A 19,886-nucleotide genomic window follows, 5' to 3' on the forward strand; every position below is an offset into this window, starting at 1 on the left:
GCTGAAAACTCGCAGGCCAGCACCTCATTCTGCTGGGTAAATTCTTCCTCGCATTATGAAGTCATAGTCATGGAAAATCAACATATTATCGGGGACATTTTGGGAAAAGCAGATTATAAAGTAGGATTATTTGACTGGCTGTAATACTGTGCTGAGTAAAACCCAAAACTTTGAATAAGGCTCAGTTGCAGATTTCTGGCTTTTCAGGCATTTGCCTGCTGAATTACTTTACTAACTTCATAAATTCCCAAGTTCTATGGTATTAAAGATTATTATGCTCAATTTCAATGTTCATTATTTGATTTTGGGGGTCTACTAGAATAGATTTACATGCTTCATTGTTTAAAAAAAAAACGAATTTTTCTCATGCTGTACATCTCTATTGACCTTCTGTTAGCGCTACTGTGTCTTAAAGCCCCTCACCTCCAACTGAGCCCAGTGTGCTGATTGGCCAGCTAGACAGGCAATACGGATTGTTATAAGATTGCATCATCTTGTAACAAATGAAAAAGGGCTGGAACTAGGCCTTTCAGGCAGCTGAGTAAAGTGGTTTCAGTGGGAGTTATTCCCTCTGGCGGGTACTTTGGCCTTTAGAACTTTGTAGACTGTTAACATGCAACAAAAAAAGAAACAATAACACTAATGTAAACTGGGCCCAGACTAAATACGTCATTCTCTATGTTGCTGGTGAAACACCATCAACCCGACACCATGATTGTCAAAATAAAGCAATCCATGACTAAAACCTTTGTCATGATCAGATGATGACTTTTGATTGGAGTCTTTATTGTGACAAGTTAAATCCTCATTGGACCATGAGAGTGCAGAACAGTAATGGTCACAGAAGTAGAGCCTTGTGGTCTTTAGCAGACAGCAGCTGGTTTGTCTCCACTGAACCCGAAACAAGTTGGGTCCACTCCATGCTCAGTGGGACACAGCTGCACTTCAAAGACCCACATTATTCCTACCTGAACATACGCTGGGGCGATTAGACAGAAAAAGATATGTGCGGTTAAGTCTTTTACATAAAGTTTGAATGACGTAAAAGTCAGACATATGTATGCATGTGTGTGTTTGTGTGTGTGTGTGTGTGTGAGAATGATGTAAAAGTCAGCCATGTTTGTACAAGCAGGAGATGATAGATGATGGTAAGATGGATTTGGCTGTATTTGGTCGGGTGGCCTTAAGACTCAGAGGTCCTCTTCCTGATTTCCTCCACCAGGTCTGCTCTGGACACATCCACCTGCAAACACACATGATTTTAATTGATGTTAACAAATAAAACACACACACTTTGAAAAAGTAGGGATTAAAAGGTCAGGGAGGAGCTGACCTCTTCTCGGCTGGCGACGTTGCGCAGCTTGACGACGCCGTCGCGGAGCTCTTGCTCTCCCAAGATGGCTACCAACGGGATCCCCGTCTCTTCACAGTGCTGCAGCTGGCTTAGGAGTTTTGGGTTACGCTTGTACAACACCTCCACCTGAGGTAAAAAAAATATATAAAAATTAAACACGCACACACACTCATCATCAGATGAAGAACATAAAATAAGTGAGAATTTGTAGATACAGAAATATGACCCACTCACCTTGATTCCTGCATTCCACAACTCTGCGGTGAGTTTGAGCCTATCTTCTAGAAGGTTCTTCTGAGCTGAGGCTACCAGCACCTGTGTTTCTGTCGTTCGTATCTTCTCTGCCGAGGTCTGGAAACACATGGTGGTGTTCAGCGCAAAGGTAACCAGTATACTTGTGTTCTAATATTACAAACACCTGTCACATTTCGGTGTTTAACTTCAGAATCTTCCATAGTACCCGAAATACAGATTGATGTAATAAAAGGCATTTTTCACATGCAGATGTATGGGTGCGTACGTACACACAAAAGTTAGAATGTTGAAGAAGACAACCTGGTTTCTGTCAACTTCCGAAAGTAGAGTATCAGATATATTTGGTCACTCACTACTGATAGGGGTGCGGTTCAATGTTCTTTGGTGTATGATTGATATAAGGTGAATGTGTGTATGGGTTATTGTGATGCTGTTTGACATGTGCTAGGGGGTAGGGTTGTACGAGTGTGTGCTGTGATGCGACCTCACCTCCGCCTTCTGCTCCATGATGGAGAAGATCCTCTCAATGCCAATGCTGACGCCCACGCACGGCACTTTACGCCCCTTGGGGTCGAACATCCCGACCAGGCCGTCGTAGCGACCACCCCCGGCAACGCTCCCCACGCTGACGGGACCTTCGTCTCCCGCGCTGCCATTGGCCTCCTGAGGGGCAGGGACTGGGGCCACACCTGCCTGGGTCAGGATGGCCTCGTAGATCACACCGGTGTAGTAATCCAGCCCACGGGCGAGGGACAGGTCAAACACCACCTGCACCAAAGACATACAGAGTTACCATCACAGACATACCAGCTACAAACACGTAGAGCACAGAGAAGAGGCCATCTCAAATACAAAGACAGGAACAAGTTGAAAGAGTGGAAGACAAAGATAAGAAAGCATATTGGGTCTGCACAGCCCTAGCAATGACTCCTTGAAGTAACACTATATAACATTTCTACCTTAAAATTACAGCTTGAAAACAATTGTGCCGCTACAATTACTTTTAATATGGAGAATGGCCTCTCTGCCATTGCCATCGGGGGTCTGTAGGAAAATTGCTGCGCTCTGTAGGATTTCTGGAGCTGCCCGGTCCTTTGTGTCTGAGCATGCGCGACTAGGATTGGGTAGCGAATAGGATTGGGTCCTATCTTTCTGCTGGATTAGTAAGTAGTTTATTCGCGGTCCTGCTTTGTCTTGTCTTGCACTTGCTTGATGTTTGACTGTGTTGGCAAAGTTGTTGACTCGCTAGTGTCATAAACAAGCAAAGCAAATTGCCGCTAGGGGGAGCTCAAAGCCAAAAACTCAGTTGTGCTGCTTTAAGTTAAGGCAGCAGCATCAGGGCCAATGGTGGAGGAGTCAAAGCCATTTCACCTCTAATTAGTGCTGTCAAAATGAACGCATTAACAAATGTTATTATTTCAGTTAGTCCATATGTAATTGCTAAAACATGCAAAGTAAACACAGAGCTTAGCCCAAATTCACAAGGTTGCAGGTTTATTGAGCACTTCAACTTACAAAAGACTGTGTTAAACAATAGTGTTTGAATCTACTTCATGTTGACTTTATATTACATTCTGGGATCTTACCATTGAAATGTACATTATTAAAACTAAGAAAAAAGCAATTCATCGCAGCAAATAGTGAAATGAATTGGTTATTTTGCAATGTATTCTATTGATTGATTGATTCTGACCTTGTCTGTGGTCTGGAACAGCTCCAGGTAGCTGAAAAGCAGCTTAACATCCGTGAGGCCAGCAACGGCCGCTTTACTCTTTGAGAGTCTAGGGTCCTGCAACAGCTTCTCCGCCAGGTCACTTCCTCCGGCTACACACACACACACACACACACACACACACACACCACACACACCACACACACCACACACACGCACACACACACACACACAGTTCAGTTCACACAGTACAGTACAAACAAACACAACATACAGAATCTCTCGTACATTATGGAAGGATGGGTGCATGTGTGCGTGTAAGTGCGCACATGTGAGTGTGTGTATGCAGGTGTGTGTGCGTCTTACCTTTAATGTTGACATACTCTCCAATCTGATCTGCCACCTCTTCTGAGAGGCCTTTCTCCTTCACAATCTCATTCTTCACCTCTTCCCAAGACATCTACAGCACACACACACACACACACACACACACACACACACACACACACACTTTAATCTGCACTCCTGGCTAGCTTGATCAAGAGCTTAAGATGACCATTCTCAGAAGCTCTTCAGAGATGCACCATTAAAGCGATTCTGTGTCGGTGTGTATGCTTCACCTTGTCCAGTTTGTCCACAGAAGAGCAGACGGTACGGAATTTTTCTTGAGGAACTCCACACACATCAAACATGCCATCCAGGATCCTCCTGTCGTTTACCTGAAGCAGATGCACATTTACAAACACATCTCCACCAAATATAGACCCCTTCAAGCACGCACTCCTTCCCTCAATGACCAATAATCCCCATTCCATCAAATGTTCAGGTCATACATTCACTTATCTCTGTTCCCCATGATATGATCTCCTGCTTATTTCCCCCAGACCTCCTTTAACTCTTAAATATGTGAAATTATCCGGGTAGATCACTAACCGCCGCCACGCCCCCTCCCCCCGCACCCATATTCCGCCTATAGCACTTTATTTGCTGAATATGGGTCTACATCAGTATTTTGCCTTTGGCTCTTCAGACTATTTAGATTGACATAAATATGTCTACAGGCCCAGGTATATTTATAAAAATGAAAAAAGTCAATGGTGAACTGATCAACACAGGGTCATGTCTCAGACCCACGCAATGCCACTGCGTACCACCAGGGGGACACGGTCGCCCAGTTGAAAACCCCTGTTCTACAATATTAAAATACAGACTTCTTTATCAGACAACCTTGCATTACCCAGCCATGGTGCAATTTGAGTTGTGCTCAAACCACGCTAGCTACCTGGACAGTTGAACCTGAGCTTGCCATCTAAAATAATGTAAGAATCCCTTCCTCATTTCCTCCTTCCACACACAACTTTATTGAGATCTTTCAATTGCCTGCCCCTTCCCTGACGTGCAGACACACACACACACACACACACACACACACACACACACACACACACACACACACACACACACACACACACACACACACACACACACACACACACACACACACACACACACACACCTTGATAAGGAAGTCTCCCAGTTCCAGCTCGCTCAAGATCTCGTAGACAATCTTCAGACACTCTGCATCAGGAATCATGGGGTCATACTGGCCGGCAATGTCAAAATCCTGTGGTGGGAACACATATGGTTAGACCTTAGACCACACACACACACACACACACACACACACACACACACACACACACACACACACACCCCGCCCCCCCCCCCCCCCCTGCACTGCACTGCATATGGTCTCTTACGTCATATGGTGTGTCCGGTGGCTATGAAAACATTATGTCTTTAGGCCATCACAGGTTTATTGTAAGGGAAAGAAAGACTCACGCATTGGTAGAACTCGCGATAGCGTCCACGGGTCATGGCTGGGTTGTCACGGCGATACACCTTGGCGATGTGGTAACGCTTGATGTTAGTGATCTTGTTCATGGCCAGGAAACGGGCGAAGGGCACCTGAGGCAGGTGGTCAAGGATACGGCAACCAGTGGACTGGCGTGTGTGACTCACATCAGCGCAAACCCGCAATATTTATAATATTAATATAATTCATTTATTGACATATGATATATAATCATATTTATTTTAATATTTGCATTAAAGCATATTGAGAAAAAGAATCCTGAGAAAATAATGGGAGAGTTTGGGAACGATTACTGTTTACTGCTAGATCCAACACCTAGTGAAGCTGGAGATCAAAGTCATGATGCTGAATCAAACAGGAAATGGCTATAGTGAATACTGCTTTGGCTGATCAAAAAGGGATATGGCTATAGTGAATGGTGCTCTGGACAAAGTGTGGGATGATTTCCCAAAGAGAGCCAGTCGTATCTGTTGCAGATTTTGACCTACCCCAGCTTTTTACTGTATACTGTATCACTTGGTGGACTTGGTCTGATGAGCCTGTTTACAGCCTAGGCTTGCTCCTGACACTTCAGCAAATAGCAAGACTGTTAATCATTTTATGCATATGATGTAAATGCTGTGTAAATGAAAATTATGTAATATGAAAAAAAAAATAAAAAATAAATAAAAAAAATATCATGCAGTTAAAATCACATTTGGAAAAACAATGTCACTTCAAAAGTCCTTTATTAAAGCCTGATCATTAAAAATATATTTTAATCAACATTAAATTGTAAGTGTAGAATCTTAGATATTTCAATATTCTTTCGGTTTTCTCAAAATTCCCAGGAAACAGCAGCCGTGTTCTGGAATTCTACTGGTGTCTATGAGGTTAAAACATTACTATAACGTAATTACATATAAAACAACACTTAGAACTGAGCCCACTGTAGACAATACCGTTATATATTGTGTATTGGTATTCAGCCGAAAAATAACCAGGATAAATTTCTGTCCAAAACTTTCTGCCCCACTGCTAGGTCAACAGAGCAACAACATTCAAGTCATACAATAGTGATATTTAGGGGTTAGATGAAATATATCTCTGCAGAGATTTATTTTCTATGCATGTTATGTATTCAATTACATTTTTATTCTCATCTTTATGCACTCTATCACCTTTTTTATGCTAATTTTAATCATTATTATTATCATCATCATTTTTATTTTTTTTGCACTATATGCTAGGTTTTATGTTTATTTTATGTCTATTCGTATGTGGATCACTGTGCATGTAATCTCTTTGTGAATGTAATGTATTTGTTGTTAAGCACTTTGAGCTGGATTCTTTTGCATAAAGTTTATTTATTATAAAGATTATTTATTAACATCATCTCCAAGGATACAGTGAGGTCATACCTCAGAGCCAGGAGTTCCCCTCCCTGGTCTTTCAGGTCATAGATGAGTTTGGAGTCTTCACCGTACTTCCCTGTTAACGTTTCCTTGCCAAAACAAACACAAACACCACAGATCAGCTTAGGACTTACAGTTAGGACACACCTAAAATACACAAAGGCACCATAAAGAGCACACATGGTTGATTGTCAGCCATCTCAAGTGAACAGCTAGTCTGACCATCATTACAAGTAGAACGATAGAGAGAGCAATATTTCAAAATGTCTGTTATGTCCCTGCGTACTTTGAGTTCAAAGACCGGAGTATCAAGGGTCTCGGCGCCGTGGCGCTTGAAGCAGTTGATGATGGTCTTAAACACTTTGTCCCTGATGGCCATCTGCTTTGGGTTGTAGTCCCTGGTACCCTGTGTGTACACAATCACACACACACATTTGGTGAATATGACAACAACAACAACAACAACAACAACAAAACCAGCAGGCTCTTGAAATCTTGGAACTGCATGCTCACCTTAGGGGTCTTGAGGACGAACACGTGTTTGCCTTCATCTCCCCCTAACTGCAATTTCAGCTGTAGGAGTTTGGCCACTTCCTCATCAATCTGCAGGGTACAAACACATATGTGAGATGGTCACAAACACACATAGGAGAGACAGGACCAAAAGCTTCTAAATACCCATCACTTAAATACTCTCACTTTAGATAATATTAGACTGGTTTATTATGTTGTTTAACCAATTCTAAATCTAGCAGCCAGAATCTTAGTGAAACGTTATATTTTTCATTTAAATAGGCTTTGCTTGACCATTCCTGAACAGGTTGGTGTGGTGTGTGAGGGTCTACCTAATGTCTATATAAAGGCATACCTGTGGAATGGTCATCCCAGAGAGAGACCGTGCCAAATGCATCAAAGGTCCAGCGCATCGGCCAATGAGTCCATCATAGACACGTGGAGCAGTCAGTCGCAATACAGTCATCATGATGAAAAAAAAAAATCACAAAACCAGCAGTGCAAAAGACAGTGACAAGAAAAATAGAGTATAGGTGTGTTCAGTTCATTTGCACACCGTCAGTGTGACGGCACAAAAAAGGTCCCATGTTGAGGTGACGTATCATGGAGCACCATGGAGGTCATTGAATCATTGAAGACAGGTCACAGGTCATTCCAAATGGTCAGGCCGTGCAGCAGTTCAGGGATGCATCAGATTTGGAAATCACACCAGGAGACAGGCAAGTTGACGAGATGATATCCGTGGCAACAGGCAGTAAGAACAGGAGAAAAGTGATCAGCAACCCTATCGCTATGGTGTGTGGCATCACGGCGACATGGAGGCAAAACATGAGAGGAAGCCTGGGTCAAAATCAGCCGGATTTCAACGAGTGGTAGGGCAAGACATCCACATCACACTTACAATGGGGATTAACACACATCAACAACGCTTGTTGTCAAACCCAAACCACGGTGCAACTACAGCGCAGATCTACTTAGACAACAACTGGGTCCTGGCACCAAACACACGGCAAGGGTGTTTGACAGGCTCCAACATATTATATCATAATGTATAAGATAAGTCACCCAGCTACTTTAAATGTGCACATCTGATCAAATACAGTCTCAATAATTTCTGTTAGGGAGTAGTATATTTAAGTATATATTTCAAACTATGGCAGGCAGACAGTTATTTTAAATCGCTAAGCTCCCCCGTATGTTGTATTTTTTTGTTTTGACGTCCAACGTGGTTGTCGATGTAGTTTCTACACAATTTCTGACTTGACAGCGGTCATAATAGACAGAGTTACCACCTTTCAATGCAATGCTAGCATGAATATAGGTGAGATTTATCAAAACAGGTGTATTTTTATGAACTGTTCCTTGAGGCATTATTGCTTACTGTAGTAGACTCGTGATTTGTATTATTCTTTTATTTCCTATCTTTTACTGTTGGTATGCCTTAATGTTCTAATGCTTTTATTTCCTATAATGTACTGACCTTTTGCTTTTATTTATGTGAAGCACATTGTGTATTTATTTGAAGCAAATTGAATTAACACGGTGTATGAAAAGGGATACATTAATAAACGTGACTTGCCTTGCAGACAGCGAGCTAGGTAGCTATCCTATCTAGCATAGCAAGATTGCATCAGACAGCTAAAATGGCTTTATCATACATAAATTAAAGGCAACGATATTTTCACTTTTTAACTTTTCGATAGTACTCGAAACCAATAACGGACACAGCTTGAAAGTAAACATTCAGTTACGTGTAATGGAAATGTATACTGTAATAACGCTAGCTATGCACTTAAATGTCCAAGTTCGCCGCTAATCGGAGTTACTGAACTTGTCAGCCAACATTAGCCATGCGGAATGGCTCTGTCCACTTCCGTGCTTGTCTGATGGAGGACAAAATAACAGAACAGGGTGTTGGATTTGTATAGGATTTTGTTAACAAGACGACGGGCTGCCAGGCTGAATATTTCGACCGACGTGCAGCTTCTGGAAATGCTCCAGCCCCAAACCATGCTGCATCTGTCTGTCTAGCTAGTTACGATTAGCTAAGTAACGTCACTGCCACAAGCAGTTCAACAAACCCGTGCGAACGGATTCAGATATATTGTGGACATGCCTGAAAGGATACTGACCTGTTCCTTACTGGCTTTGGCGGCCTTGAGCTTCCTGACGACCTCTCCTTGCTCTTTGATTGCCTCTTGTATCTGTGCCTTGTCAGCCATGGTGCTTTTCTTACAGACCGGTGTTTCAATGAAAACTGAACAGAATCTCCCCGGCGGTAGGGGGCTGCTTCACATTTACGTCATTGACGCAACCACGTCTGCATGCTGTCCAATGATATCCTCCTGGGAACCATGAACAAAAAGTGCCATTCAATTTATTTTTGTGTGTGTGATTTCCTTACTAGTTAGGGTTAAATAAACATTTGACCATTTAGATTTTTTTCTAATTAAATTTGATTGAAAATTTAACAGCATCTCTATTGTAATGGACAAATGTACAATATAAGTTTGAAAAGATTTAGAATGAAAGAAGATTTAGAATTTAAAGATTAAGAATGAGATTAATAATTTAAAGATTAAGAATGAGCAGAGAATGCATGTAGTAAGGTACAAACAAGATTAAAAAAAACAAATCATCTTAAAAAAAGACTGAAAAGCAAATCTCTTCCTTTTAACAATGATTATCCTTGAAGCAATTCTTCTTTTTGGTGATGCATAGGAACATTTAACATTTCCCACACCTTACCTTTACCTCTGTAAACCCTATTTCTGCATCTCCCTGCATGCTTGATATCCATCATTTCTGGCGTGTGTGTGGCTCCCAGTTTGCGCACCGATGGCTCTGGTTGTGGGATTCTTATTTTGGTCTGTGGTTCGTATTGTTCGTCACTGTCTTCATCGGCATGAGGTTCTGGACTGTCTAGACTGTCCATCAACTCCTCGGCCAGGTGCAATTTGAAATCCATGTACTAGTTGGTGTCTTTTGTTGTTCTGTTCACGGCTTTGCTGTCAGACTTGTATTGGATCCAAGAGTTTGTAATGGAAACATCAAAGAAGTGACTAATCACTCTTGTTGTCCACTTTATGGTCCTGCTTGCCATGTGGTAGAAGCTCAGCATACGATCGCAGAGGTCCACAACACCCATGTTATCATTGTATTGCTTGATCAATGCTGGCCTTCTAAACTGGACACATTTCTTTTCTTTTTTGGACCACCTGTACAATGGAGGCCATCAGCACTGCCCTGTTGTCATACCATTTCGTGATTGTCAGCTCAGGATTCTTTCTGATTACTGAAATGGTCGTTCCTCTCCCTTGATTTTTCATGACCTTGTCTTCTGGCAGTTTGCATGCCATAGGGCACATGTGTCAAACTCAAGGCCCGGGGGCCAGATCCGGCCCGCCAAGCCATTTCATCTGGCCCGCCGGCTCCCCTGAATGTTGCAAAATGTTCCATTGATCTAATGTTTATCATAGCTGGTCTGCCGTAGCAGCCGGTATTTCGCACTCACCACTAAAACTGCAAGTCCCCAATGCACTGCCACTGCGTTGGTAGCCTACGTCAATATCAGGCCATCAAGCGCAAGCCCTTGGCCCACTGTCTGCAGTCTCTTCACCTGAAAGTTTAGCTTGAAGGCCTGCCTCTCTCCCCTCAAAAAAAATTCCAAACGAAAGGCGGACTTGGAAAACAGGGGGTTTCAAGAGAGGTGGTCGGCAGAATATATGTTTACTGAAAGCACTTTACATTGGATTGTGTTGTGGAAAATTCTAAGAGTTCTCAAGAAACTTCTCAAGGCAAATAGGTTTGAATATACTGAACGGTTTTATTCAGAGGAGATAACTACTGCTGAGCTGGTCCATGGAGCATCTTAAAGACTCTAAGCATATGGCAATAGCGATCAAGTAGAAAACCCCCAGGACCAAGTCCCTGTGCCCTTTTATAGATATAAACCCCCTTTGTTCTTCCCTATTCTTTGCTTACCCCTGTCCTTGTCTTCTTCATCAGACTTGATCACATCTCTATTTTGCATATTTCAGTTCCCTGTGCTAACAGGTGTCTAAGCGTTTTCAGGTATGGTGTCTGGAAAACTGCCTGTCTGTGACCACTCTACGAACTCTCAGAGGCGCTCATCCAAAGGCCATGACCTTACGAAAGCCCGTGATGCAGCTGAAAACCCCCCAAAGTCCTCAGAACCTCCCTGGTGCGTTTGTCATGTGTTTTTTTTTTTAAGAATTCATGTCTACTGTAACTGACCCTACCATGTGATTTATCAGAAAAGGTGTCTCTACAACTGGGTTTATAAGAAATGGCATGTCTACCACGTGATTTTTCAGAAAAGGGCCTTCCAGTACCAGCAATACACATTATTCAACAATAGATCATAAGATAAGATAAAAATACGACAATTTAACTGACAACTATAATATCACTGGCATGTTCACTTTTCATAAACGTCACGCCCAAAGAATAAGATGATTCACTTCATGCAGAGATTTACCAATCATTAATTCATTTATTTTCAGTAATTTACATTATATATCTCTCTCTCTCTTTCACACACACACAAACACACGTGCACACTGACCACAGGCAACATGTTGTGTTCTCACAGTCAGACTAATGCAACCTGCACCCACCCACTTCCCCTGTGGAGAAAGCTAACAGTCTGTATGCGGGTTTTTGTTGTACGTGATGCCTTACACGAAGGCCTGTTTTGTTGGGTGTTGCGTACGTGACTGAGCGGTAGCAATCAGAAGACGGTGCAGATGCAAAAAGCTGTCCAAAAAAGTAACTGCAAATATAAGTGGTGTACATGAAAATAATTGAACCATCTGTTACTGTATAATCAGTTTTTATGGCTATTGCTATTGATGTGTGAGACCAGAATGGAAATGCAGAAGCAGATTTCCCTCTTATATGTGGTCTTCTTGGATGAATTCAGGTACTTCTTATATATCAACAACAAGAAATAAACATGACTCAATGTTCAACTAAATGCCAGATGTGAGAAAGCACTACATCACATTTGTCAAACACTGCCTCCACATTGCCAAATAAAAATACACATAGACATAAGAGAGAAAACACCAAACACCTGAAATTAGAATACTAAAACTGAATTTACAGACATAAACATTCTATGATACGAAAACTGGGTTTTGATGGTAATTTTGTAGGCATTAATAGGAGCTAAGTATTCATGACCCTAAAATGTGGCAAGAGAGATAATGTGTTTCATGGCTTCATACATGTATCAATAATGTAACATATAACATCTATGATAGATTTCCACTGGATACAATAATGCTCTTCAGATAAGGCTCAGTTTATTACAAACACATATAAAATACAAACAAAAACATTGTGGGCACCTTCGGAGTTCATTTTTATATTTCCTTCAGCTGTTTTCTGTTCTATTTTTGAATCAATGAAAGAGCACAACAGCTATGACAATCCAAATCCTTATTAAAACACTTTCACAATGTACAGCAGTTTGGCCTGCAAAAGGCATTTATGTTAATTGCCAATGCCAATGCAAAACCTTAATGTTCAAAGTTCATGATTACTGATAAATAATACTTTATGCACCAGACTCCCTTTTTCATTATTGAAACTTTTTAAAAACACACCATATAATGTTATTTATAATTTAATTGACAAATAATGTATCATTTAAAAATTGTTACTAAGTGATCGCCACAGGGTTGAGGTTGTTATGATGAATAAAGCTGAATGCAGGAAATGGATAAAATCTAAACGTCAAGATGTTTTCACAGGAATGTGCTTGGATGCTTTTGAACAACATCCTGTCACCCATCCACCTAAGGAAAAAAGAACGAAGGTTATAGTCAAAAACGTGTACTTGCACGTACACACACTCTCTCTCACACACACACACACTCACACACAGCCCCTCTTTTTGTCTTTACCCACACAAAGCACAGACAGCCTCTTGACTTAAAAGAGAGTGCAAGAGAGAGAACCAAGCCGTGGTTCGGTTCAGTGCTTGTTCTGTGTTCAGATTGTAGCATGCATCTCCATGCCGTAAACACACACACATCAACCACTTGTAACTTGTGGTGCTGTGTGTGTGTGTGTGTGTGTGTGTGTGTGGATGTGTGTGTCTGAGGGCTCTGTGTGTGAGCAAGCCAACAGAATGAAGGAGCTTGAGGGTATGTGCATTGTATGTCTGTGTATATATGTGCGTGTGTGTGTGTGTGTGTGTGTGTGTGTGTGGGTGTGGGTGTGTCTGTATGCATATGTTCATGTGTCTGTCCGAACATCATTTTGGAGGATGCTGTGTGTCTGTGAGGATGGTGTGTCTGTGTATGTCTATGTGACTACTAACTGTGGAAGCTTGTGTGTGTGTGCATGAGTGTGTGCGTGTGTGTGTGTGTGTGTGTGTGAGAGAGTGTATGTGTGTGTGTCTGTGTACTTACCTCTGGTTGAGGCAGGTGATCTATGATGCAAGAGGCTCTCAGGCGGAGGGCTTCTTCACTGTTGAACAGCATCATCTCCAGCACTGACACACCTTTCAGCTGGACAAACCCGTCTGCCACCTCCCCCACCCAACAAACAAACACTTTTCATTAAGATTCATGTCCTCCTTTTTTCAGTTTAATGCTGCCACTGTGTCCAATACTACGTTATGCATTCTGGTAGACTACCAACATTGCCAAATTGTGCATGCCGAAATAACTGAAATTTGACAAATTTGTGAAATAAAGACGGTAAAAAAGCGATTTTGTGTCTCTCTAAGACACCTTCGAGAGAGAAAAACTATCTCAAGAGACAAGGGAAATTAGACTATTGAGAAAGGAAAGGGCAGCTATCTGTGTAGGAGAGAGAGAGAGAGAGAGAGAGAGAGAGCACAGAAGGCTGTGTAAAAGCAGAAGCTCAATTTGTAAATTGCCACCTTCTGTAAACAAGTCACACAAAGGTCTTCCCTATCGGTAAAAGAGGTAATCTGTTTAGCTCAGACCCACCCAAACAGTACTGAAGGTGCACCACATCTAAACAGTACACATCTGTTCCCTACAGTTATCTAGGCGTAATGTTTCATTCGTCTTTACATTATGCCACACATCAGCCCCCACAGCACTGTCCTGATTGGATGATAACCACTGTAGGATTTGATGCTGATTGGCTCCCTGACCTACCTGTTGACTGCTGGCCACCAGCAAATGGAGCACCTCCAAGCTCAAGGTCACAACCTCTGCGTCAGCCATCTTGAGTGTTGCACAAAGAGCAGGCAGCACCCCGGCCTCTACTAGCTGCAGGCAGAAGGCAGTACCCTTGTATGCAACATTACCCAGAGTCCTCAGCACCTGCGCAGCACATGGAGAGGAAATAACTTATTGGGTCTCAGGTCTAGGTCTATGCTCATGAAATGCTTTTTTAGTTAAGCTGGCTTTCAGTTTTTGGTGAACATTACGCTGTTTCATGCTGGTAAAGTTTGTGTGTGTGTAACTGAGGGAGTGAGATTGAGCAAGAGAGAGAGAGAGAGCGAGAGAGAGAGAGAGAGAGAGAGAGAAAGAGAGAAAGTGTGTGTGAGTGTGCAAGTGAGTGAGTGAGAAAGAGAGTGACTGAAAGAGAGAGACTAGTAAGTGTATGTAGAACATGTATTCAGTGTTCCCTCTATCTGCTGTAGTACACAGCAGGTGACATGAGTGTGCATATGTGTGGCTCCCTCACCATACTGTTGATACCCTGGGAGAAGGGCATAAGCTGGATGAGCACTGGAACCAAACCACTGCCCAACACAGCAGAACACCACACCACAGAGTCCGCTAGAACAAGGAGAAGACAAGTACTGAAGAGCAGAGCAGAGGAGTACAACAATTAACTGGACTGACTGCTGATGCATGAACACTGAGTCAGCAAAGTATAAAACCCGATTCATCCAAAGTTATACAAAAAGCCACCCAACACTGACTCAGGACCAACAGTCATGAAGAGAAACAGGAGGGTCAGAGCAGGGACAGAGACAGAAGGATGATCTAGAGACGGAGAAGGCCTACCAGTGAGGTTGTTTAGGACCCAGAGGGCTTCTCTGCAGAGGGCTGGATGTGTGTGCAGGAAGCTTTGTGCAAACACACCTAGCGCTGCCAGGAAACGGCAGTCGTTCACACCCGCTCCCACGTCCTCGCATGTATCACTGCGGGCGAGCAGGTTACCCAGGCAACGCAGCAGAGGCCAAATAAGCTGGGGGGGAAATTAAATGATTCTATGCAAAAACTTAAAAGCATAATTATGCAAAACATGAACGGCATAAAAGTTTAAGTTTATTCTAAATTTGCTTATTGAAGAATTCATAATATTCATTCCACCAATTTAAAAGTATAATGCAAACTTAAAACAACAGAAGTGCATTTGAAGTGTCAGCTGGGGTGATTGCTCAGAGCAAGAGCTTTATTAGTGTGCTGAGCCATCCAGTAAGCTCACTCGCGCGCACAGACTCACATACTCCTACACACTTCAAGTAGAAAACTTCACAAAAATTATGCAGATACACACACTCCAAGAAAACCCTCACACACACCGTACACACACACACACACACACACACACACACACACACACATACATACACACACACACACACTGAAGTGAAGTAAGAAACAAGAAACACTTACAAGCTCCAAGCCATCCTGAGACTCTCCATGAGCCACAGCTCCTCCTAGAGTCACCAGCAGGGAACTACATCGTGACGGTGCACCATTGTTCACTAGCACAGAAGAGTCTGTTTCACTGAAGTGCGAAGAAGAGAAGTGAGACTCTTAAAATATGTTATTTAAAAAAATATATATCCTTCCCCAAAGCATTTGTGAATTTATACTTGTATTTAAACTTAACTATAATGATAATAGATGATGCACAGGTGACATAGAAGACAAACGTACGCGCGCACACACACACAAACACACACCTCTCACTAGTGTGTTGTTTACACAAGTGTTTACCTGCAGCTCAGATAGTGCAGACACCAGGCACATTCAATGGATGCCCCTATACCATACTCAGGATCTGAGTTCAACCCTGCCATGACATAAGAGGTCAGGCCAGAGGTCAGAACCAACCTGAGGACCAATCACAGCAAAGCAGGCAGATTTGTATATGGAACAGCAAGAAAAAAAACGAGTGATTATTATCGTTTGTGTTTATTATCGTTTGCAATCATTGTGAGAAAATCTCGCTAGTATGACATGATCCACTCTCCCTCACATCCTATGAACAATGAAGATAAAAATCAAACTTGCCATGTACATTTCACCCATTTATAAAATGTGTGTGAGAGAAAGAAAGTAAGAAAGAAGCTTACGGTATGATCTTCTGCTCAGCATCTCTGGCCTGCAGAAGCTGTGAGAGTGTGAAGGCAGCAGCTTCCAGCACGGCCAGATTACCACTGTGGTTCTGTATAGACAGACAGACAGACAGACAGACAGACAGACAGACAGACAGACAGACAGACAGACAGACAGACAGACACACACACACACACACACACAGAGACTACCTTAGACTCTGTGGATCTGAACCACCTGGAACTCATAAGACTCTCATAAGACCCTTCTATACAATCTGAAGAATTTAGAATATGGCTTCAATTACTGAGAAAAGAAAGTTCAATTGGTACAGTGCAATTAGGCTGTTACAACTCAACAGTATGTCCATTCCTAATTTTAATATAATATAATTTTTGTTTAATATAATTTGTATTAATACCTTAAATGTATGGACTACTGGAGAAATAAGTAGCGTGAGTATGTGTGAGTATTTGGGTAGGAGTCAGAGTTCACCTGGAGACAGAGATGCAGTGCTGGGATGATCCCTTGTGCCAACAGCTTCTCTCTGACCAACTCATTCTCAGGACACAGATTTCCCAGAGTATACAGACACAACTCCTGATGGAGACAGCGAATAAAGACTGAGGAAACCGGGGAATCGAGAGTGAGGGATGGCGATGTTGGCAAAATGCATGTGTATTTATCCAATCAAATAAAATCAAAATGTATTTGTACAGCGCATTTCATACCAAGAGGTAACACAATGCGCCTCACAGGAGGAAAATGGGGGGGGGGGTTTACAAACACTTGTTAAGAGACACAGATTTTCTAGGGATACAAAACAGGAAATACCGTATAACCACACTATTTACCCAAATCAAACTAAAAACACAAGATCTGAGTTATCAGATAAGTTTCTCACCGTGAACTTGGCACTCTGTCCAGAGAGGTAGGTGAGCAGGTATGGACTGGCAAGCAGACTAGCCATCCCGACCTCAGGGTGAGGGGAGTGGGAGAGAGTGTGCAGACATTTCCCCACCTCCACACGACACTGAGCGTCAGAGCCAGACAGCAGACTCACCATCACACGCATGCTGTTCTCCAGTCTGTGCAGACAGATAAACACACACACACACAAAACACAGAGCTGACCACAACTGCAACCACCAGGGAATTAGACATGAGTGGGCCCTCTTGAGGTCTCAGATCCTTTCCTTGTGAGGGTCTGTAATTTCAGTCATAGACAGGATTTCTGTGTGTTTGTGTAGCTACCGGATGAAGATGAGCTGGACCTTGGGGTCTCTAAGTGCTCTCCTCAGCTCCTTGCACAGAGAAGTCCTCTTCTCTCCACCTGCCTGCAAATCATGTAGCAGCTTGACCAGCTACAGCGCACACGCACACACACACACACACACACACACACACACGGAGAGAGAGAGAGATAAGAAGAGGTTAAATGAGGTTGATAAGGAAAGCTAGTTTTAAGTGCAGCACTGTCCATAAATCACCTGGTCGCTAGTGGGCGTGATGCACGTATCCATCCTCCCTTCACCCTCGAACGCATCATCTTCATCCTCATGCAGCAGAACTCGCTTGCTGACAAGTTGCCGGTCTCTCCGGGCTTGTCGCAGTGCTGCGTGTCAGGGAAGGGTGTACAGAAACGTCGCAGAGTGAAAACAAGGCTATTCGGACCTCAAGACTTTGATATAGCCAAGTCAGGTAACTTATTCATCACTAACCTCTCTCTTGCTCTCGCCTCTTCAATTTGAACTCCTCAAGTCCACTGCCTTGAAGTCGGGCTTTATGTGGTACTGTTTTTAACCTCCACATTTTAATGCCGCTGGTGTACAAGCATGGCGTTCAGCATTCAGCGTTCAGATAATTCGATTTACGTTAAGTTTACTCGAAAGTAACGGTCTTCAATACCGACAGAACAGACCATTCGATTCAGAAAACGGTGTTCGGCAGCACTTGACATGTAACCAGAAGGCAAGCCCTAGCGTTAGTGGGAGGGAAAATTCAAACTGTAATCCACACATTTGTTTTTTTATTCGTACATGCATTCAGCTTAACAAATTAGCACTATGACTAAACTAATACAACTGTATCAACATATCACTGTCCAATATTCTGTCAAACTTTGCTTCAACTGTTTTTAGCAGCGTGGAGTCAGCGACAATAGTTAAGTTTCAATATGGCCGCCATTCGTAACCTTTTCAAAGTAAAAGTAGAAAGTTATTCATTAGTGTTTATTTATATAATGAGGAAGAAATGCTAGTTTTAAAAAACACTGTATACCGTATGCTACTAAATGCACACTTACGTAGAGGAGAGAATACAAATACAAATAACCTATTAGTGTGTTGTATATGGTGTTCTAGGACTCTCAGCTATGTGGGCCTCAGTGTGAAATGCTTTGGATGTGGTGAGCTACAATAGATTTAATGGAGTAAAAAAGTGTAAATGTTTTTTAGCCTTCCTAATAGGTTACCTTCTCATTCCATGATTATTTGCTAAATTCTGATAAAATGACAAAACAGGCAGATGTCGTGCAAATCGTTAAAACATTTGTGAAAACGGATTTTCAAACAAAACTTAGATGCAGAGTTTTATTTTGACACTGTGTTCTGTCATACTGTCGCTTACTGTGGCTATACCCACAGAACTCGAGCTTGCCGGAAGCGTGTAACCAGCCACAACAATGAAAATTCCAGTATGACCTGCCATTCGTAATTTATTTCAAAATTCGAAACTTATTTATTAGTTTAAAATTATACAAGGACAAAATGGTCATTCATCAATATTTAAATGCTAAAATAAACACAAATGCAAATCAAACTGGGAAAAAAAGCTTGAAATGCAATGAACCTAGTGTTTTTAAGCTAAAAAAAAAATCAGGGGAATGACAACGAAAAATGTTATCTAAAAGTGTTTGAATCATTCCACCTGCCTGAGAATGAGCCTTGAAAGGTAGGCGATCAAATGCATAGAATTGGCCAACAATAATGGCCTACTGATGAACCTCAAATTGTGTGGCTGAGAAAACTAATTGTGCGTCCTTATTATGTGGGTGAAATTATATCCTTATAACTTTAAGGAAATCATAGATATTTAGGCCTGAATTGCCTTTGTAGTGTAAGTGGATGGAATTACACAACACAAATACAGCAACAATTCCTTCCCTTTGGGGTCCATAGTTCTGCTGTCCATTAAACTAGATTTTGGATTATTCTCTTAGTCTTAATTCTATTAGTCTCAACTTAGTTAGTACATGTGAAACATTTCCATTACAGCCTAACAACCTGCTGTCACTAAAAGTCTTCAAAGTGTTGACCTTTTTTATATAATTGAGTAGTAGCTTGTTAAAAGGGATGTGAATCTCTCTGTGTCCTTTTGTAGTAAGTGTTTTATTATTAACCTTGTCTTCTGTTTTGTCCTGTCCAACTTATCATCCCACTCGTGGCCTATACTTTGATATGGTGATTGGGCTTTCAAATAAACAGGCCTTGCTTCCTCAACAAAGTTACCTGGT

At 42.1% G+C, this 19,886-nt stretch overlaps 2 protein-coding genes across 3 annotated transcripts; both read right to left on the bottom strand.

The window, feature by feature from the left end:
- Positions 1-768: 768 nt before the first annotated feature.
- hars (histidyl-tRNA synthetase) lies at positions 769-9,315 on the bottom strand. 2 transcript variants are annotated; one of them, XM_080841355.1, is made up of 14 exons: positions 9,197-9,297; positions 7,420-7,854; positions 7,065-7,154; positions 6,838-6,957; positions 6,545-6,640; positions 5,124-5,249; positions 4,798-4,905; positions 3,902-4,000; positions 3,648-3,741; positions 3,303-3,433; positions 2,099-2,377; positions 1,589-1,705; positions 1,334-1,480; positions 769-1,243 (listed from the first exon to the last, which is right to left on the bottom strand). In XM_080841355.1, exons 2-14 carry the CDS (start codon positions 7,531-7,533, stop codon positions 1,184-1,186), a joined length of 1,581 nt encoding a protein of 526 aa, XP_080697481.1. In that variant the 5' UTR covers positions 7,534-7,854; positions 9,197-9,297; the 3' UTR covers positions 769-1,183. The 2 variants fall into 2 exon arrangements, with proteins under 2 accessions (XP_080697481.1, XP_080697482.1); XM_080841356.1 differs by lacking the exon at positions 7,420-7,854 and having other exon boundaries at positions 9,197-9,315.
- Positions 9,316-12,374: 3,059 nt separating this feature from the next.
- Positions 12,375-18,492, bottom strand: tmco6 (transmembrane and coiled-coil domains 6). The gene is made up of 13 exons (XM_080840550.1): positions 18,094-18,492; positions 17,863-17,987; positions 17,627-17,736; positions 17,277-17,460; positions 16,868-16,972; positions 16,390-16,481; positions 16,031-16,147; positions 15,704-15,818; positions 15,089-15,272; positions 14,763-14,857; positions 14,228-14,395; positions 13,508-13,627; positions 12,375-12,889 (listed from the first exon to the last, which is right to left on the bottom strand). The coding sequence occupies exons 1-13, from the start codon at positions 18,182-18,184 to the stop codon at positions 12,878-12,880; spliced, it is 1,518 nt and encodes a 505-aa protein (XP_080696676.1). The 5' UTR covers positions 18,185-18,492; the 3' UTR covers positions 12,375-12,877.
- Between the last annotated feature and the right edge of the window lie 1,394 nt (positions 18,493-19,886).

This window comes from Sprattus sprattus (assembly GCF_963457725.1).
Source record: "Sprattus sprattus genome assembly, chromosome: 6".
NCBI classification, from domain to species: domain Eukaryota; kingdom Metazoa; phylum Chordata; class Actinopteri; order Clupeiformes; family Clupeidae; genus Sprattus; species Sprattus sprattus.